This window comes from Pezoporus wallicus, unplaced genomic scaffold (genome assembly GCF_028554395.1).
Source record: "Pezoporus wallicus isolate ANWC-B61680 ecotype Strahan unplaced genomic scaffold, APGP_CSIRO_Pwel_v1 contig_16, whole genome shotgun sequence".
In the NCBI taxonomy this organism is placed as follows: Eukaryota; Metazoa; Chordata; class Aves; order Psittaciformes; family Psittacidae; genus Pezoporus; species Pezoporus wallicus.
In genome coordinates, this window is record NW_026641478.1 from 2,606,270 (window position 1) to 2,628,118 (window position 21,849).

At 39.9% G+C, this 21,849-nt stretch overlaps 1 protein-coding gene across 5 annotated transcripts in view; it reads right to left on the bottom strand.

The window, feature by feature from the left end:
- The window catches only part of KLF12 (KLF transcription factor 12), a 258,883-nt gene that overhangs the window by 164,943 nt on the left and 72,091 nt on the right, over positions 1 to 21,849 (bottom strand). For 3 of the 5 annotated variants that reach the window (XM_057424025.1, XM_057424027.1, XM_057424026.1), the window contains exon 2: positions 18,521 to 18,584. The exons of the other annotated variants lie outside the window; for them this stretch is intronic. In XM_057424025.1, coding sequence (XP_057280008.1) covers positions 18,521 to 18,541 — 21 coding nt within the window. In that variant the 5' untranslated portion in view covers positions 18,542 to 18,584. The remainder of the gene's footprint in view (positions 1 to 18,520; positions 18,585 to 21,849) is intronic. 5 annotated transcript variants of the gene reach the window in all.

Below are 21,849 nucleotides of genomic sequence, written 5' to 3' on the forward strand. Positions count from 1 at the left end.
CTTAATTCTCACCCACAGACTCTCAACTCGCTTGTCATCTGTCCCTGGACAGAACTCGGTGCATTGTAGTTGCTCCCGCACATAAAGAGCAACGCCACCACCCCTCCTGGCTGGCCTGTCTTTCCTGAAAAGGACATAGCCCTCCATGACTATATTCCAGTCATGTGAGCTGTCCCACCACGTCTCTGTAATTGCCACCAGATCATAGTCTCCTGACTTAACACAGGTTTCCAACTCCTCCTGCTTATTTCCCATGCTGCGCGCATTGGTGTACAGACATTCCAGGGAGGAGCTGAGCACACCGATTTCACCCTAGGATTATAGGAGGCCTCCCAGTCTTCATCAATTCTGGAGTGCTGCCCCACTGGGGCAAGCCCAGCCACAACCCCATCCCCCTTCGAATCTAGTTTAAAGCTCTCCAAATGAGCCCTGCTAATTCGTGCCCCAGCATCCTTTTGCCTCTGTGAGATAAACCTTTCCCACTTGTCATTGTCCAGACTGGTGCCCTATAAAACCAGCCGTTAGCAAAGAATCCAAAGCCCTGCCTGCAGCACCAGTCTCGAAGCCAATCGTTTATGAACTGAATCTTCCCATTCCTTCCCATATCATCAGTGGAAGATGGAAGGAGTGAGAAGATCACTTGAGCCCCAGACTCTTTCACCATCCACCCCAAGGCCCTGTAGTCTTTCTTCACCCCCCTCAGACTGCGGGAAGAAGCTTCCCCCTCACCTGTCTGGAAGACCAGCAGCGGGTAGTAGTCTGTCCTTTCCAGGAAGGCCTCTGAGTGTGGCCTCTTATTACAACCGTGCATGCCAGATAGAGCCCATCAACTCCATGCTGCCAGTGCCCGAAAAGCATGTGCAACGGTTGGCTTTCAACTCATACTGTCCTGCTGAGATCCTCATCTGATGTAACAGATAATGTTCAGCTGAATCTTCCTCCTGCCAGCACAAATATGTACACGTGCAACACAAACTTCTTTAATTCCTATTCCAGTGCCTAGATCCCTTAGAAAAAAATACACTAGTTTTGCAGACAGTAGGTTTCCGAAAGTTGTTAAGCAGCCAAATCCCTACAGATGTAGCTATGTTTCAACTTGCTATATATTTTTACAAATCTGTCTCATGGCAAAAGTTCAAGTTCAGACAACATTCAGTGAAGAGAAACAAGATGCCATGTTTTGCTTCTGAAGTCTTTTTAGTCTGTTTGCATTTAAATTGATTTTAGCAAATAAAAATAGAACTGAAGAGATGTGGTCAGCTTCCAGGTAACAAGAGAAGCATCAGGTGCACTGGCAACTAGAGGCAAATCTGCCATTTCTCAGACTCAGCAGGCAACCCTGTCAGCTTAAGACTGCTTAAAATCTCTTTACATCACCTCTGCTCTCTTGTCACTTGTAGTTGCCTCTACAAAGAATCACTCCTACAGTATGTAATTCAAACACAAGATGTTAAAAGTAACAGTAATTACACCAGAGCCATACATTTAACTTTTATCAGCATTAATGGCTTTATTGTTTTCCTTCTAATACAACATTCACAGACAATTTGATAAGATTTTTGTGAATACCAATACTTTGGTAAGTATTTGTGGGTTTTCCTTATCTTAGAAGTCCTACTTAACAAAAAAATAACCAAGCCCCCCCCCCCCCCCCCCCAAAACAACAGAAAGAGAGGTACAAAAGAGCCATCATTTAGGAGACAGATAAGAAAGAGTAAGTTTGGAAAAAGCATGCACTGTCTTTCTCTTTACACGAGAATTCTCTTTACACTAGATTTAATTAAATGAAGGACACATTTCACAACACGTCATGATGCACAACAGTAAGATAAACTCAACTGTTTCCTTTGGGTTTTAAAGCACAGAAAAACAGTGATGACTGCTATCAAGTGGAAATTCATGACCCTCACTCACACCCCGCCCCAGCAGCTGGCCTAGCTTGCCACTTCTCCTTGACCACAGTTACAACTCAAGTGATTTAAACTACTACTACTCAATTTCCAAAGTGGCTTTCTGATCTCAACTGTTCTCAAGTTTGGAGAAGAGTTTGAAGAATATAAGGCTTAAAATTAAAAACAAACCTCACCAGCCCCCCAAAAAACCCACCATAATGGGAAATATAAAAGAATTTTCATAGTCCTACAAACATTATATTGATTAAATTTACTTAAAACATATACTACTTAAAGGCTAATTTTACCATTATGCAGCTTGCTCCCTTGGTTATTAAACTTGAGACAAAATTTACATGAACAGCTGGTGAGAACAGTTTCAGTTCAGGATTTCATTCAAGAGGTCCCGTCTTCTGCTTTTACCAAAAACTAAAATCAAAGTTTAGATAATAAAAAAAGTCTTAGGTCACAACATGTTTTAATTAACTTCTGGTGCTGGAAGCAGTATGCAACATCAGTAGAGCATCAGGGGAATAATTCTACCATCTGACAAAATTTTCCTGTATTTGTTGTCTAAATTGTGAGTATTTTATGTTTGCTGAACAAATGAGCGATGAAAGGCATTGCCCAGGAGCTTATGAGCAAATATACAGTGATTAAAACTTTATCCTGAATTCTGCCCTGGTAGGGAAATGAGCTGCTGAAAGCATGGGGAGCTGGTTGGCACGCTTTCTCCTCACCTGCCAACGTGCAAAAGTCTGCTTCCATTAAGACAGATACAACATGGGCCCTGTGTACTGGAGAATTAAGGGAATATTTAGCATGTAGCAGTTGCTATGGTTAAGTCCAAAATATGATCCAAGATGTTATGTAGCAGTCCAAATGACCAAACATAGCCACTCTGTGCCAAAAAGCCAAGATGCCATCTACAGGGTCTGCTCAACTCCGTGATGGAGCATCCTAAAGGGACCATCACCTCAAAGCAACAACACCCTCAGGTCCGTGATCACAAAGCCCCAGAGGGATCAGTGAAACAACTCCATAGGAGGCTTAAGCCTGGACACCATCGCTTTTTTCATAAATTACAACAGCCCTTTATCATCCTGGGTTCAAAGGAAAGCAAACATGCTACCAAGGACACCGTACGTCGCAGGGGGGCATGGCTGGCCTGCAGATCATGCCCAACCCTTTAAAGGGGGGAGAAAACTGCTGCTCCTCCAGGTGTCATGTTCCCTCCCCTTGGATAAAATATAGCGATACATTGAATCTCAGAGCCAAAAGCTGACTTCTTATAAATCACAGACATTGCAAACTGTATCCTCTGAATAAGAGCAATATAAAGTAAGGCTGTCATTAAATATGCCTAGCCGTCTTCTAGCAGCTGGGCCACGGAAATGTTAAGCAGCTGACAATGCTCTTAGCCAGCAGAAGTGCTCCTCTCATCTCCGAGAGCTCCAACATCGAGGCAGAACTAAAAGGCAACCAGGAAAAGTGAAATTTCCCCCTCTGGGTTAAAAATATAACTGCTAAAATTTAGAAAATTCTGTTAAGCCTTATTTGACCTTAAAGGTCTGTTTTGACCTAAAAGTTTCTATGATTCTGTGATTTATTTCAGATTTACTTTATTCACACGCAATTTTTAAAAGCTTTTCTGTTGGTTTTTTTTTTTGTTTGGGGGGGGGGTTGCCATTAAAGAGAGAGCGATATATGGCACCCATAAGAAACCCTTGTACCCAGAAGTCGGTTGCTTGCTTCCAGCTCAGGTTGTTGTACTGCCAGCTACACGACAGAGCAAATTCACTGCAGCCCTGAAAGGAGGAAGAAGAGGAGAAGGAGAGCATGACTGCATGCAGCTGCACCTTTCAATGCCAGATACCACAGGACACACCTGCAAGGAGCAAAGCCATTTCTCACAGGATCTCAGAAACCGCCTGCCCCAGCTTACTTGTGAAGTCATACATATATGACAGGCAATAAGCAACGAAACCAAAAATGTTCTTTCAGTGGACCTATGCCAGCTGCTAGGAAGAGCTGTGACGCAACCTTCGCCCCAGCAGCTCCCCCAGAGCAGCGGCACAGCCGGAGAGCTGTTGTTTGCAAAAGCGCACATAAAGATCATCTGATTCATGCACGTGCCAAAATAACACAGGAATAATTAAAGCTGAATGATGAGATGAAAAAGGCAGACTCTTTGCCCAAAGCTGCACACTACTCCGTCACCTTTCCCCACACCCTTTCCACAGTGCCTCAGAGGAATGGCAATTGCTTTATGTGCTTCTTACCACAGAGCAAACAAATTGCTTATCCTGACATTTCAAAAGAAAAGGGTGTATGCTCTGATGAAACTCCCCCCATGCAAATATTTAACATCCTGTCGCAACCCCCGTCTCTGTCCTGTTTAACATCACTTGGAGACTCCCCGCTCCCCACAGGCTTCAATGCAAACTCCTGGGATAATACTAATATTGCGGCTCGCCAGTAGCACTCAGTACATTTCAAAAAATAGGAAAACTCTGACTTTTGCTCACTGAGTGAATGAATTACTGTCCTGGGTTCAGCCACGACAATTACAAAGCACTTCATGAATGAGAATTTCTAAGTACACACCACGTATGTGGAAAAAAACGTTTACAATAACATATTGCTCTCAAACTGCTCATATCAGCTTCTAGATAGAAGCTGATACTCATCTGCTCACATGAGATACCTTTTTACCCAAGACAGGATGACCAAAATGCTTACGTACAAAACTGTCAAATTAGATCCCACAAGCAATAAATTATTGTGGAACCAGGGTCCACTTTAAAGGCAATTCTAATTAAGTGTGAAGATTTTCTAATTAACAAGTTTCAAGTGTCACCAACACGCATCTTCCAGAGATTCTCAGCAAAGTTGTGATTCCTCGAATACATTTACAAAACAAATTGAACTGCACACAAACAAAAATACTGCCAATAATTAAAGTAACTGTGTAACTTCGAGATTTTAAGAGCATTTTAAGTAATTATGGGTATAGGCATAAAAATGTCAGAAAAAGATCATAAAAAGAGATACTGAGTGGCACATACAGCATACATTAACAGATACTTTGAACTTTCATTATAGCACCTTTAAAATTCAGAGATCAAATCTGCTACATACAGAAAATCATACTGGACACAAATTTAAGGTTATGAACAAAATACATGAGTGCATGCTTAGGGGAAAGAAAAGTAATTAATTTATAACACATCATTTTACAGCATGAAAAATCATGAAAACATGAAAAATTTGGGGAACAATGAGTGCAGTAGTCAACGAGTTTTTTTTCTTAGGATACGAGGATAATTTAGGTGTGAAGGCATCTCAGGTCTCCAGTTCAACCTCCTGCACAAAGGAGGTGCAGCTCTGAAGTCAGACCAGGTTGCTCATGGTTATGCCCAGTCAGGTCTTAACCACCTCCTGCAATATGCTGCCTTTTTGTACTGGAATCTATGGGGTTTGCACTGGAAGCCATGACTTCCTCACTTAGAGGAGCTGGTCTCCTGACAAGCCCACTTGTCTGATGAGCTGCAAATTGGCTCAAAACCAGTTGGACTTTCTTACAGTTTTGTTTATCAAGAGCTACCAAGCATAAAAAAAACCCAAATACAGCCTCTGTCTATGGAAGCATTTGAGCCCTGTATTTTTTTGCAAACTTGGAAGATGTACCAGGGCAATACCATCACTCGCGCACAACTTCACTACATCCTTTCCCTAAGCACCCGTTTGTTGTTGACAGTTGCTACAGAAAGCATACAAGGTAGGCAATCCTTTGCTCTGACAGAAAACAGTCATGTTTGTATTCCTATGCCTCTTCTTTAAGTATAATTTATGCCAAAACCACGAAAATTGAACCAGCTCTAACACACGGAATTCCAGTCTCAAGACTTATACTCAAGAATGAGCCGACATTCTTGAGTATAGTACTTGAGCCAAGTACCTGGTACAGATCACTGCCAAAAATGGACCTCAAGCTAGGTGGGCCACTGCCTGTTCTTCTGCAGCATTTAACTTGCTGTGATTTAGTACAGAGTTAAATGAGATGGTCAGCACATGGCACCCACAGCTTAGCATGGACTTCAAATGATACCTTCAGAGCCCTCTTCCTTTGTTTCCCTCAGCCATTACTCTATCACTGAAAATGCAGCAATACAGTCGGTCCCTGCTTACCACCATTGCTGGCTGATTGCATGAATGGCACAACTCACAGCCTAACAAATAGTGCCTGGCAAAGCACCAGAACATTGCACGTTATTGTAATTCTCACTGAAAAATACAGAAAGTATTATACCAAGCTACATAATAAAACTATACATTCCTACCCGGTCGAATTCCACCTTGCCTCAGAGATGCCCTATGCAAAAGCACTTGACAGAATTGCGTGTGACTGCTAAATGTGCCCCTCCTGGGTCTTTAAATCCTCATTAGTGTTCTTTAAATCACTGCACCTGATTACACATGACGCAGCAGGAAGATCTAACAAAATATTGTTATTTGTATTATCTTTTTATAACCTAGCATCACACCCTCATTAAAAATGTATAGTGACCTTACCCATGTCAAGGCTTCTCAGAAATAATGCACTGAGATAACTGGTTGTTTGGCATCATACGTAGCCTTTATAGAGTGTGTCAGGCCTTGAGTCATATTAATATATTTAACATTTCTCAGGACCCAAGAAGAAATTGTGCCTGTATAAATCACGTATTTATTCCCAACACACGGCTTATTTACAGCATGTGAAATTATGAAAACGATTTCCTGACCACACTAGCTATGTCTCACACGATAAAATGCTTTTATTAGATTTACTTTGCACCACAAGAACCAGATGGGTTAAGCTGCTCATATTTTTAAGCAACAACTTGTGCACAGGCACAGAGTATTATATGTACTGCATCTTTCTGAAGAGATCTGGACCACTAACATTAATAATATGACAAACTGCCTCCATCATTATTCTGGATGCTGAAATTCAATAAACATTACTAAAAAATTCTAACCACTAAAATCACAGCCACAGTGGTTTCAAGAGCAGTGGTTATCAGACACTGAATAATGCTAGACACAAATCTAGGGAATAATTCCCTCAATCAGTGGGGTTGATCCACAAGAATGCTTTTCCCATTGAAAGCTCATGCCAAGCACCAGTTCAACATGCAAAGTAAAAAAGAATTCTAAGAATTCTTTCAAGGAAAATACACCTTTTCTTCACTCATCACAGGACTTCAGCTTATAGAATCTAAGGCAGATACCCAGCTCACATTTTCTGATGAAAAACACCAAACCTATGTCACTGTTGGTGCTGTCTATCCCCTGATTCAACACAATCAACACTGAGCTTCCATCCAACTTCTGTGTTCCTGTGTATGCTTTACATATGTGGAAGTACACTTTATATAGTCTGAAGACATATAAAAGAAATTCCTTCATTTCAAGAATTACAAAAAAAAAAATCTATCACCTGTTTTGTACTAGGAATAATAAATTTTCCACTCTTGCATGAAAATCGTGGAAGTCTATCATAATTTTCTTATGTTTTAAACATAATATTCTTATGTTTAAAACAGCCTATGAAACGTTCTGGTGGGATTTGGGGGCTTGTTTTTGTTGTTGGGCTTTCTGTTGGTTTGGTTTTATTGCTGGTTTTGGGGGGGCCGGTTGGTTTGGTTGTTGGGGGTTTCTTAAGTAATGACAACTCTGTGAGTGGCCATTTGCCTAAAAATCAGCCGAGCTCTGAAGTTATTTTCAACCCAAAAGAATACTTAGATGATTAAAGGATTATGTTTATTATTCTATGACATAAAATTATACCCGAATACACTAAAACTGGGAAGAGAAAAAAAGAAAGTCATACTGAGGATCAACTAGGAGGAACTACTGACTAATTCAAGAGATCACTGTTAACACTGTTCTGATTATATCTAATTATCAAGCCCTGCAGAACCCTTCTCAGGGAAAAGAAGCCTTTTAAAATAGGTTACCAAATAATCCTTCACATTTTTACCATTATCACCTGCCATATACCCACTCTAAGGTCAGGTGTAAAGGTTTATGCCTTGGATAACTTCTGTTGACATTTGCAAGGCAGATACTAGTTAAGTACTTTACATGCTCAGGTTCAAATCTGATGCAAGATGGAAACGCCCAGCTTCACTCCTCATTGGCAAGGCACACAGGTTCATCAGTTTAAGTGTAATAAGCATTCTTGAGCTGCCATCTCAGAAAGAAGTGAAGGAAGCAGACATTTCCATGCCACTACAACACAACAAGCAGTAGATACTTACTTTTTCCCCTTTAAAAATTAAATTTTTGCAATTTGAGTTCAAGAATTTTAACTAAACAAACAACAATTTAACAAAACAACTAAGCCAGCACTTCGGTTCCTTTGCAAATACAATCTTATCTCAGTCACCCATGGAAAAATACTTCTTTTTTTCCTGACTTTCTAGATAGGCATGTTGGCAATACACGCAGATCACTTATGGTTCAATTAGAAAAGAGAGACTTCTCCCTGAGATGAATGTACATGCATCCCAAAGTAGGGTAAGCTGTGGAGAAGCAGGGTGGGAGGAAGCTGTCCTCACACAGGGGTCTTCTTCAGACACCATGATTCTTTGGGATCCTCTTCTGTGTCCTTAGAGTCTGGTGCTACATAGCTACATAATGCGTCAGAAAGTCTGGAGGTTGAAGTGAACTTTTCCCCCCTCACTTGCCTTGCTCGTATCTTATTTAGGGTTTTAGCACTGGTTGGGGAACAGTTACAGACACTTTAAATCACATTTGCCTGGTGTGAACTTGTATTTATTTACTCTAAAGATCCCCATGTGAGAGAGTTCAGAGTCACCACAGTGGAAGAATTTCAGTGGTTTAGAATACTTTCTGATGAAAACAACTCTGTTTGTCCTTATAAAACATTCCTCGGTCTCTGATCCCACCAAGCTGCAACGTGGACAGACCCCAGCAAATATAAGCAAAGAAGTTATCACTTTGATGCCCTCCCTTTCATACTGCAGTAACTGTAACTGATACAGACTTAGGACTAAACAACAGAAAAAAAAAGATTTGCTAGAAACCCAGCCAGAAAAAAGAATTTGGTAAAAAGAAAAATCTAACTTTGTACATCAACTGATAAATAAGAATCACTACCCAGTATCCAGAATAAATTTGGCAGAACTGATCCCAGCCTGCATCCTGGATTTGAGAGTGGAGCGCAGCCTATTTAGTACACTGACTAGGTATTGTCCATAACTACTGAAATAACTGAAAATAGTTTAAGATTTTTCATGAACAAAAGAGGAAACTAACCCTTGCTCATGGAATGCTGCATTCATGAAATTATCCATGTTTTTCCCAATAACCTGGTTTCATATTAGGCAAATAAATGCCTATGTTCATCATGTATGACAACTTACTTGCCCAGACTCTTCTAAAAGAAGTAGCGATTGACATCAGGTTAATACAAAAGAATTCTTAAACTGCATATAGCCCACAGAAACCAGAAACTAAGGACATCAGTCAGTCTTCTGGAAACCTGCTATGCCAAACAGTATATCTCTTCCTTCAGGCAAAAGTGGTAAGTAGTCTTGATCATAACAAACTGCTGCTACAGATTGAACAGTAATGGCACATTTATATTCAGAGTAAAGCAATAGTCAAACTCTTACTGGAAACCAAATACATGGCTGAGAAGCACACAATAGGAATTGGATGTTGATATTACCATCTGCTTTTAGCTATCCTACTTCTCCAGTGTTTCTTTGTCCATTTTCCGTATCGTAAGCTAAGACAGAAAAAAACACCCACACCAACCAAAGTGGGTGAACTGGTTTGAGTGAATTAAAGCCTGAAACCTCTCCATGTTAATACTAAAACTTCTTTCCAACATACACCCACTTCGAAATTATGAAGGTTCTAAAACTTCTAAAATTATTATCATTACCATTATAAAATAAATAGCAGGTAAGCTTGGTTCATAAATGCTTTCCATATATTTAAATACATAGCAGTTAGGATAATTACCCAGCCTCTTATGAGCCTCTTTTATCTAGCCATGAATTATCACCAGATAGTAATTTTTACTGTGCAAAAGCTGTATTTTCACAGAGAGGTACACATTGCTTGCCATTCCTGAAGAGCTTTAAAAGTCCTGAACAAGACAGTGTGCAGTTAAAGGGATCCAGATTATTCAGGAGAAAGGTTTGGCTCCTTGTACATGAATAGCCAGGGTATTATGAATTCTCTGGCTCTCCTTCTGTGTATAAAAAAATATTCCTTGCTTTCTGCAGAGATTATTAAGGCAATTCACTTGTTTTACATTCTGTGATAAAATAAACTCCACTGTCATCCTGGACCCCCTGTATCTCATCCATTATGTAAATCTCCAAAGAGTAGTTCAGCAAACAGCATCTCAGTTCTACTGCACTTAAGATGACCTACACATCCAAGTTAATTTTCCTCTTCCTAAGACCAACAGAAACTCCTTATTTCTTAGTTTGCAAGAGAGATTCTCACTCTCATCTCTCTTCATAATCAAAGACATACAGTTTGAAATGAAACTCAAACTTTACTCCAAATGTTTGGGGTTTGGGGTTGCACCATCTCCTCTAAAAAGAGGCGAAAATAATGTTTTGAATTTCACTAGTTCTTGGACATCCTTTTTGTTGGGTTTGGTTTTTGGTTTTGCTAATAAAAATACTAAAACACTTCTATATTACTTAGAAATTAAGGTGGAAACTCAGTACATATTTACCTATAATGTTTGATAGCGAAGGTTTTTGTTTTCACTTGAGCTATGGCCACATGTCCATCACAGCTGACTGCAGCAATCACAGCTCTAGCAGAATGCTATCAACTGAACTAAAACAACAAAAAAACTTACGTAAATAGCGAAGTTGAAAAGAAGGCGACAGCCATACAGCAAAAAACTTGCCCTTTCCTCATCACTGAACCTCTGCACAAGAAAGACTTAATGAATCACCAGGAGTACACATGAAGTGCCATGTGGGAAGTGTAAGAGCAGGTCAAGATTTAGATTAATATCTGAAGCTTATTTTCTCTTTTAGACACATGTCCTTGGGTATATGAAATACTGTATCCATTGGAATCATTATTCAGGTCTGTTAGCAATGGGTATCAGTATTAATATAACTGCCTTCTCGTTACATGCTAGCTACTGAATTCTAACACGTTCTTCTACGCCTTCGTATGAAAAGTGACAAATTGCCATTGCTTGACATTATTCTCTCCACTGCATGTCAGAAACAATAAAATCCAATGCATTTATTTCTAGCACTAAATGTTTATTGACAGGTGTGTGGGAAAAGGAAAACAAGAAAGCATATGCAGTATTTCAGTTTCTGCTTCAATGTATCTTAATTGGCATCACTGTGCAGACCAAGAACCACATTTTTTTCCCTTCTCATTGAGAAGATTAACTCCAGAATGCAGTTAGCTGTGCTGCTTCATGATACTGAGAATTAATACCTCCTAAAAGAGAGGTATTTTTCCCCATGCAAAGACTTACATCCTGATAACCAATAACCAGAAACAGCTCATTATGAAGCAGCAGAAGTAGTAAGTCCTATGAATTTCTGGTTTAAATTGGTTGGTTTGTTGTTTTGTTTGGTTTTTTTTTGACGGGTCATGGCCAACAAACTTAATAGTGTTCAGCTTCTTGGAAAGTAAAAACATGAGAGCATGAATTTAAACAGTTTTTCCCCCATTAGTACTTTGGAAACTTGTGTCATACTTCTGAAAATACACACATCAAAATGTTCTTGTCAAACAGCTTTGAAATTCAATGCCTTGTGCTTCTCTCTCTGGAGTAGTATAAATTTAGTCATTATTAGAATTAGTATAATTGTTCTCTAAGTGCTGTCGAAATAAAAGGTGAAATAAGCTCAGTGACTGCTCTTTCATTCCCATGAGAACGTGCTTCAGTAGGGAGCTCAGGCTGCAGAAGCACAGATGCTCAGGGATGCTTTCAAAACCTAAGTGCTGGAGAAAGAGTCCAGTCAAGTGGAGCCACGTCTGCACCAGCATAGCTTACAGGAAGAGGAGATTTCTGTTCTTCCAGGGAGGACATAGAAATCCCATGGGAAGAACTGCCCCCTGGAGATGCTCACTGCTGTCTACCGATTACTGGAAGAGAGAAGCACATAGCAAAATGACTAAGTTGAAAGTAATGGATCCAGGCCTTTGACATCTAGCTTCCTGTGAACAACATGCTGTCACTTACAACTGATCCTCATCGAGGGCATCACCTGAAAGAACTGGAGACACTGTTCTGAAACAGAAACTGGTTTGGAAACCACTAAACAAAGAGGGCCACCATGCAATCTCAACTGGGAGTGCCCTGAGAATTCACCTAGCAGAACTGCGAGTCTGCACCTCCCTCAGCAAGCAGCATGGTTTTAACTTCAGGTTATCTGAAGATACCCACAGCCCATGAGAAATCGGAGCACATTACGTAAGCTTTTCGGAGCTCACCTACATCCACAGTTTACTAACTACAGACTCATCATCACCATCTATCTCTTCATGGAGGAGTGATCTAGGCAACACCAGCAAGACCTACCTTTGCTTTATAATGACATTGAATAATTTTAATTACATGAACTGTGAAAACAACTCTGGCATTTTAAATACTCCGTGTTTTTACCACATTTTGTCAATTCCAGGCCAACTACTCTCCTGTGAGCTGCACTACAATGTGGGCCACTTTATTCCCACACACACCACCTCACATGAAGGTTGGTGCCATCCTTTTCAATGCAAATCTCCATTCTTCCCGTTTCAAAAAATTGCTTAATAAATAGGATTTCAATTTAAAAACTACTGCAAAAATCAGTGCACCTGAAACAGTCCACAGCAGCTCCAAGAAAAGCAGAAAACTGTGCAGTGACCAAGATGCAAACCCTGCACACCACTGCTGAGCCAGACATCTCTACTTATTCTGAGCAAAACCTCTTGGGCTAATCTGCACTGACTACTTGAAAATACAACCAACCTTATTTACTATATACAAAAGATACATGTATATATTGATTTTAAAGCACAGCTTAAGGCTTTTGCAGTAGACTTGGCTATGACAGAGAAAGTCTAACCCATCCCACTTCCACTGCATTTCTGAAGTGTGAGGGTACAGAAAGACCACAGGTATCTTCAACCACTAAATTAGCTCTTCTAAAACATATTTTTGATACATGAAACTTAAAAACAATGGTTACGATCTTCCACAGATGTCTGTCTCTTGATACATACTAGCAAGAATGAAAGACAAAGCCAAAACCCTCAAAATCATAATCCAATTTGATTTAAACAAGGCCAGCTCACAAGCCAAGCACTAAATATGATTTGGCCATAACTGTGATTAATTGATTTTGTGTGTGTGTGTATGTGGGTGTGCTCTGGATGCTCGCCCCAAGCCAGCTGCTGAAGAGCAGTGTGTAAACACAACAAAATAGTTGGGAAATGAATGGAATGGAGCCAAGACCCAGGACCCATAAACAAGAAACCATTTAGGCTATGAAAGCAACTGCCCAGCAGAAATGAAGAAAGAATCTGTGTAAAACACATTTTCTACTGCTGTTTGTAAGGAAAGCCTAATAGGAATGCCAAGGTCTTCCCAGAAATCTTTCATTAGCTTTAGAAAGGCAAAGGGAAGAGGAAGGAGCTCACATGCAATGCAGACACATCGAGCTGAAGGGGCTTACTGCAGACATCTTAAAAGCCTTTTTCTCCTTCTAAAAGTCAAGTGCTGGAAACACCCCCATCAATTTTTCACAGGGATCAGTTTCAAGACCATCTCACCCCAATCAAGCAGGGCTGAGCCAGCACTGAGCAGACCTGGGGGTTACGCCTCCTACAACACATGGCCCCTCAGACCCACCGGCACCAGACCGGAAAGGATGGGAGAAGGAGACAGCACAGTATGACGCAGTCAAGGTAAGGAACATGAAAAGAAACAAAATCTGCTGCTCCTCCCTTTCCTGAATATATCAGGTTTGGGGGAAAGTTTTTCTCCCACTCTACAGTTTCAGCCCAAGTTTCACATTTTTCAGTGACAGTAAGTAAAACCACATCTCTCTTCTGAAAATGACTGGGCTCCAGGCAACAAACTGCCTGCTATCTATTTACACTGTGAAACAGTCATTAAATACCAACCACCAATCAACTGTTAAAGGACCCATCTTGATAAATGCTACATGAACCAAAAGAACTTCACAGTCTCCCTGCCTTGCTGAATGGGGCCATCGGTCATTTTTCCGTGGTCGTTTGTTACACTGTTTTATCCAAGATATTTATAATCATAATGAATTGAGACAAAACATCTTTGTCTGCGAGTAATCTAAACTGAAAAGCACATGACAGAAAGGACAGATTGATAGCCAGTGCAAAATAACACGCCTGAGATTAATATATTTTATCCTGTTGATGTTTCTAGTCATAATTATACTCCAAGAATACACTGAATGATGTTAGACATGAATGAGCTCTTAAGAGCAGTCATTTTCCTTCTAGGAAAACTGCATTTGTTTGCAAAAGATACAGAGGGGACAGCTGACAAAACTTAAAACATAGCACCACACTGCCACTCATATGCTGATTATGCAAATAAAACCATAAAACTTCCTTTAAACACCCTCATATACACTAAAAAAAAAAAAAAAACAAAACCAACAAACCATTTTTAACATGAACAGACTTTCAAATCACTAAAAAAAAGTGTAAAGATTGAAAGTCCAATGAGTCCAAACTCCATTCAAAACCAGTGCAGCTCCAAAGTCAGATGATGATTCTGTGCTTGTCCACCTCGCAGGAACAACACAGGGTTGTTCCTCCCCACATGCAGGACTTTTCCCTTTGCTGAACTTGATGAGGGAGTCAGAGGAGGTGAGACAAGGGCACACCGGAGGTCAGGAGACTGCAGAGATGGGGTGAGCTCTGGAGAGTTTAGGAAACACCCCCTTGTATTGAGTCCAGCCCTCTAAGCAGCTGAGCCAAAGATTGCTCTTGTGTTCAGTTTTGGGTGGTTTTGTCACATTTTGGGTGGTTTTTGTTGGTGGTTGGTTTTGTTTGGTTTCAACTTTTTAAAGAGATGACACACAGGTTACATTTATGAGACAGCAGTATTTCTTGGGGCTTATAACATAGACCGCTTTAGAAAATAAGCAACCACCTCCTAATACCATTGAATTAAATTCACTCTGTGTTGTTTATCATTTTTTGAGCATTAAATAACTTAGCTCATCATTAAGCCTGATCAACTGAACTGTCCCAGTAGTATTTCCACAAGCTGTTTGTGAAACCACAGTGTGAGTGGAAGATGGCACCCCAGACCCCTTGTTAAGTACAACCCAGACTCGCCTTCCCAATCTGAGCAACCTCTTCTCCCCCTTAGTTTTGCTTTCTGATCTCCTTTTAGTCCTGTCCATTTATTTTTCATTCAAAGTCTTGATCTTTATTTTGCCCAGGACTTTCTGAGCTATACTTCCACCGTGTCAGTTACCTATTTCTTACCAGCTGGTCTCTCATCTCCATACATTCACATTCAATCACTGAAGACTGAAAACCATAAACTTTATATGTCAGATTCAATAGAGAACTGAACCTCTGGATTCAGTCACTATTATTAAGGAAAACATAGAAGCACTGTATGCTGCATACATTCAATATACATGTATGCCATCAGGTTTATTTTGCATATTTCTCATTTTTCTGAGAAAGATTCAGCTGACCTCATTTTATGAGACAAAAATTTATGTTCATGTTTCCTTCCTTAGTTGCATTTCTGCTTAGATGTCAGTTATTTATATAAAACCACATTCACGTATATTACGACATGGCCTAAGGAGACCAACAAAAACCTAAAACATAATAATGTAACACACAGATGATGCAACCCAAGTTCTTTGTACCTCTGATGATACACTAACATATTCCTGTTAGCAAATGAAAACTTTCAAAACGTGGTTAGCAAAGCAGCGACAAAGTGAAAGGCTGAGGCAAGGTGCTGGGTGAAATCCAACCTCTTTCCCATTGAAGCCAGAACCTTATCAACAGTGACCATAGAGAAATCCTCTCCAACTCTACTGCTTAAGTTTTCTGGAATCAGTCTTCCCAGAAAAGGACTTTTTAGCCTCGAACTTTGAATTCCTCCACATAGCCACATTTTTTTTCTCATTGAGCAATATGATTTCATCATGGTACTTTCCTAATATAAAAGATTAACAGCTGGATTCAGAGCCCTACTTCTGCAAAAACTGCCAAATAGAAAGCATGCAAAGAAGTAACTCAGCATCCCCTTCCCTATCTGTACATATTTTGTGCAGCTTCCCCACGACTGCTATGGGATGTTATCAGAAGGGCATGAGAAAGTGCAACTATGGTTTGACAAGAAAGGTCACCCTGTTCTCCTGTTCTTCCTTCCTTCTGCCACCATTCTGTGTTGAACCAAAAAGGCAAAAGCAAAGAGACGAACAGAGATACAGAGCTAGCAGTGCTGCATCCTTCATGCAACTATAGCCTTTTCCAAGAAACCTGGGAAAAAGCCAGGTGAGTCCAACAGTCCAAGAGTTGCCTGATCTCAAAGTCATCCCTCCTTTGTGCAGACACTGGTTATGACAGTCCCTCTCAAGGATCTAACAAATCCTTAACTACCCTGGTGTCACTTCCCAAGCCAAGTACCTTAGACAGTCCTCTAGTCTGGCCCAGTTCATCCTCAATTCAATGCAAAACATTACCACATTATGGTACTACTGCTCTGTGCTGTCTTCTGGATAGTATGAAAAGTCCACTGTACCATAATAATATCCAAAGGTAGCTTACAAATAATTAGTTTGGTCTTTCCACCCTCTCACTTTCTGCCAGTAAAGAGCCTCCCCGAGTTTGTACATACAGGATCTAACCACTGCAGGTCTGGAAGATGCAATCAAGGCTTGGACAGTATCAGTTTTTCACTCTGCTACTCATAGCCAGGAGGCCTGAGCAGGGAATTGTTTGCTCTGCCACGATGCAAGCCCACCCCAAGCTATCAGACATCTGCATGGACAGCAGCCATCAACATGTCAGCCATCAAACCAAAGAGAAATTCCTTAAGACTTTGTGTGCTGGTTTTAGCAAGCAACAACTCTGTCTCATATCTGGGCATACAGAGTTGCTGATCCCGCAGAGAAATCGTGTACGGTACTGCAGAGCTACTAATACCACTCACTGTCTCTATTAGGCTTAAATATGGATTCTGGGTCCCAGGATTCTGGGACCTGTGATGTATAAAGCAAATGTTCTATAGATAATTCTATCTAAAGACTGTTTCACTGGCTTATTATGGGACAATGGATTCAAGGATACAGATGATTCCCTCAAGTCTTACGCTGCTTGGGAATCTGGAAGTAGCTAGGATCAGCATGTCCACTACCTGTTGTGAACACTAAAAAGGAGTACCCAAGAAGGAATCAAACTCTCCTGTATCCAAGTCAGCCACTGATAAACTGCGAAACTTCTGAGTCACTAAAAGATTGATAAAACCAAATTGTCACTGAGATAAAGAAGAATCTTTGTCCTTCTGAACAACTTTGCTCAAGTTAATAAAACTATAGACTTACATTTCTGGTATTGAACTGATACCGTACTTTTGAAAAAATCTGGGGAGTTTGCTGGTTTTTTTGATTGTTAAACCTCTGAATCCCAATCAGGGGTAGGAATAAAGCTCTCTAGGAAAGGGGGTTTCTACCATAATGTATCCCTCCTTGACTAGTAAGAGTTTCCACAAGGCCTTATGTGTGCTGTGCACCATCTCACTTGACCTTGACCTGTATTCTCCTGTATCACACTCTGCATTTGTCATTAAAATTCATTTGCTCCAGTGCAAGCCCCCAGAGTCAGCTTTGTTTAAACAGCCTGGGCAGGAATTGGTTAACATAGCATCCCAGCCAAAGCCTACAGTTCAGAGACACTGACAACTCAGATTGACAGATGTCAAGGCCTACTGAATTTGATCATCTTATAAAGCATAACAATAAAGTCAGTAAATTTAATAAAGCAAAATAAAAAGCTAATAAAGCACAATGGTTCACTAACAGCTTCTTCCTTTTTAACTAGCACAGAATATGCATGCCGTAAGACAGCCATCTCTCTATGGTAAGAAAACAAAGCATCAAGATACTTTCAAAGACATCACATCCTATCTGACTTCTTAAACAGTGTTTGTCAATGTGGCACCTGAGTGGTCACCCCACAAAGTACTAAGCTTCATAACCAGCAGCTGTAATGGAAGGTAACGTCTCTCTCATTCTCCATTCATCCTGGCAAGTAAGAATAACAAACACCACTATGCATCAGCCCATTCAAACACCTGGCTTCAAAGGAATTACTTATTAACTTAACGTACTACTGGGTTTTTCCTTTGAACATTCAAGTTTGGTCAGAAACTGTTGCATTAAGCTCCAGCTGTGTTAAGCTATAGTGTTCCCCTGCCTGAAAGACAATATGGCATACGAAACTCAGACCAGCAATTTAATCTATTATGTTTTGTAACACAATATAAATTTTTGATAATAGCAGTAATATGTATAAAGCATATGGCTGTAAAAACGTCAACCAACTTTTATGGCTTTCCTCTTCATATGAATATTCAGTCATCCGTTCGTCCCTAGATCCACTTCAATCCTGAAAAAGACAAGATTAAATAATTTAATTGATGTATTTTCTTAGAGATTCATTAATCCCTAACCACCGACATCTGTTCCATAGTAAAACAGAGGTCAGAAGAACAGGAAGTTTATAAGCACTTTAAATAAAACTGGATAAATATGACAAAAAGTATACTGGAGAAAACCTTACGTTTCCTCTTACCTAACAATTTCAGTCAGTGCTCTCAAGCATCTCTAATTTCTTAACTGCTACTTGAGCGCACTAAATCCCAACTGCTTTAATTAATATTCAGGGCCCATCATATACCGGTACACTGCATTTGTGCAGGTAAAGCCAAAAACTTTCCAGCAGTTTCCGAGTGCCAATATTCTTTACTGGTATTTCAAAATGTGTTTCCCAGAAATACTACGCAAGATCTGGGCAACAATGCATTAAAAGTCAGAATACATTTATTAGTGAGCTCAGTCAATACTCCAGCCACAGGAAATAACTGTGCAAGACCATTACAGAATTTGAATAGTTATTTCCTGAAAGGTTTCCTATAGATACATGATTATTTTCGTTATGTTTTCATATGAATCTATAAAAAAAAAAAATGTATAATGAGATTTAAATACTGTATTACACTTTTGGAAGGCTCCTTCAGGTTTAAGAAATTACACTAATCCTGTAGCCTAACTTTTTTAAAGCCTGGAAGAAGGGAGAAGAGGGGAGAAAAGCTTTACATGTCCAAAATTTAAATAACAGACAGTATGTCTTAAAACTCTTTGTCAGAATATGTGCATGTATCTGGAAGCAAATGTTACACACATATGTCTCTTTAAATAATGGAAATTGTGTGAAGTCAGGAATCTGAATCTGCTGTCAGAGTTATTATAAACAATCTGCCGTTATTTTTGTATCATTCAAAATAAGTTCATCCTGCAAACAGAAGCGAAGCATCACCTTCCTGCTTTTACACCACAGCCCAGTATTTCATTACTGCTGCATATACCACTACTTGACTAATAGGTTTCCAAACACTAAGGAAACTTTTACACTGAAAACAAGACAAGAAGCTCCCTTCAGCATATAAAATTCATAAATACTCATGTACTTTGCTACTATTTTACTGACTAAACACCATGCACTTAATTTTATTTCTAACAAAATATTAAGGTTAATAGAAAAATGTAAATATTCCTATGATTTATAAAAGGCTGCAAAATAACCACAAACACTGACCTAACTAAATGTAATTAAATACTGTGGGCTTAGAGCATGCTAACTATTCTAGACCATTCGTCCCATCACTCATGCATCTTGCAGATTCCTTTTTCTTGATTCATCTTGAAATTATCTGGATTGCTTAAAAAATTCCATTTCATGAAGCAGATTTTTATTTTTATTTTTTAATTTTAAACCACACACTTGAAGAGTCACCTTTGAGTCTCTAGCTGCTCCTTTTCTGTGCTAATGTCCAAAAATGGGACAAGTGGACCAGGTTTTCCATATGCTGGACTTACAGGATGTAGTTATCTAACCTGGGAAGGAAATAACTAAGCCATCAAGTTCTTTAAAATTAAATGTAATGCATTCAAGAGCTTCCAAGGGTCTCTGTCAGAGGAAGACAGAGTTTGACTTGTCACTGCTTCTAGTTCTCCAGGTTTTCTCATTATTACTCTTCCCGATATGCATAGGGATATTCACACTCCCACAACACAACTTAGCCTCAAGTTACACAAGAACACTAATTGCTATTAGGTTACCGTGGCTATGGAGACAAGAGCAAACATGGGTATATTTTTCACGCTAACACACCACTATCCAACTAGCCACAGCCGGAGCTGGTTTTGTGTTATTAAATCATATATAACCACTCTTGTTATGAAAAAGCATTTCATTAGCAACAACAAATAACTGGGTTTGCTTATTAATTATTTTTAGTTCTGCACTATTTATCAACCACTGAATTGCCCATGTCCTTGCATCACTAGGGTGCTCCCCTCCATGGAAGGGCTTTTGCATAGAAGGTCCTTCTCTTCATCAAGCACAAGCCAAGCACACTACAAGCTCCAGCCGTGCCATCATCCTACAATGCTGCTCCACCACAACACACACAGTCTGGGGACAGGACAGGGTTTATCCCCTAGCACTGACCATCAGGATGACCAAGAGCACTGATTATGGTGGCCAGTACACACTTTCCACACATACCATCCATACAGGCCACAGGCCTCTTTGCTCCAACTATTTCAGGCTGCTTCTGAGGAGAAGATGAAGTGCGAACCATTCATATGAAAGACATTTAAATAGTAACTCCACGAATACGTTGCCTGATTTTCAGAAGAGATGAAAATACTCAGCTTCAGATGAAAAGGCTTTGAAATGCTAAGAAAAATAGGACCATCTGCCCTTACAGATATAGTGCATCCATTCTACCACTAAAAGAGGCCACTCTTTGTGTAGAGTTGACCTTGCCTCCACAAATAGAACATATTTGAACATATAAACCCATGTTAATTCATTAAAAACCAATTTTATGCTGTGATCACTTTTACATCTCTTCATATACTGCTAATTTTTAAGTAAATTCCCATTAACACAGTTACACATTATTCCTTGTACTGTTCTCCCCCTTTTCTAATTCAGATTGATATGGGGAACATACATTTGGAAAAGACACAATCATTTGCAAAGTTAAGTCATTTGCTAAATCAGGATTTAATAACTTCTCCCTCTACAAAGCAAATCCCGTAATTCGGGCACAACCACGTTTCTTAATCTGCACTCCCACTTCTCCAATACCTTTCAAAGGCCTTGAGTCACACCAGACTTCCCCGAAGACAGAGCACGACTTCTCCCACACTCACAAAGGGCCCCCGGACATCAGGAAAGGCAGGATCACTGAACGTATGATTTCAGCAAGGTTCAAGACAAAGCAACCCAGGTTATCCTGAGGATGGCTACCTCGACATTAACAGCAGCCACATACTTGATCATTTTTCTTTTTTTTCTGATTCTTGCAGGGAAATTTGTAAATTCCATAAAGCAAACATTCTGCAGAAGGTACAATTAAAATATACATTAACCACGAGCTACAGATTTGCAACAGCTCTCAACTTTTAAATTCAGTAACAACAGGAGAGGATGAAATCCAGTGCAGCATTGCACTGAACCAGCATACCCAAAAATCTACCTAAATTACACTTGGAGTGTGTAGCTTTCTTGCCTTGGGTCTAGCCCAGGATGTTTGTAAACCAAGTTCTGTAACTGAAATTAGACAAAATACTTTGCCACA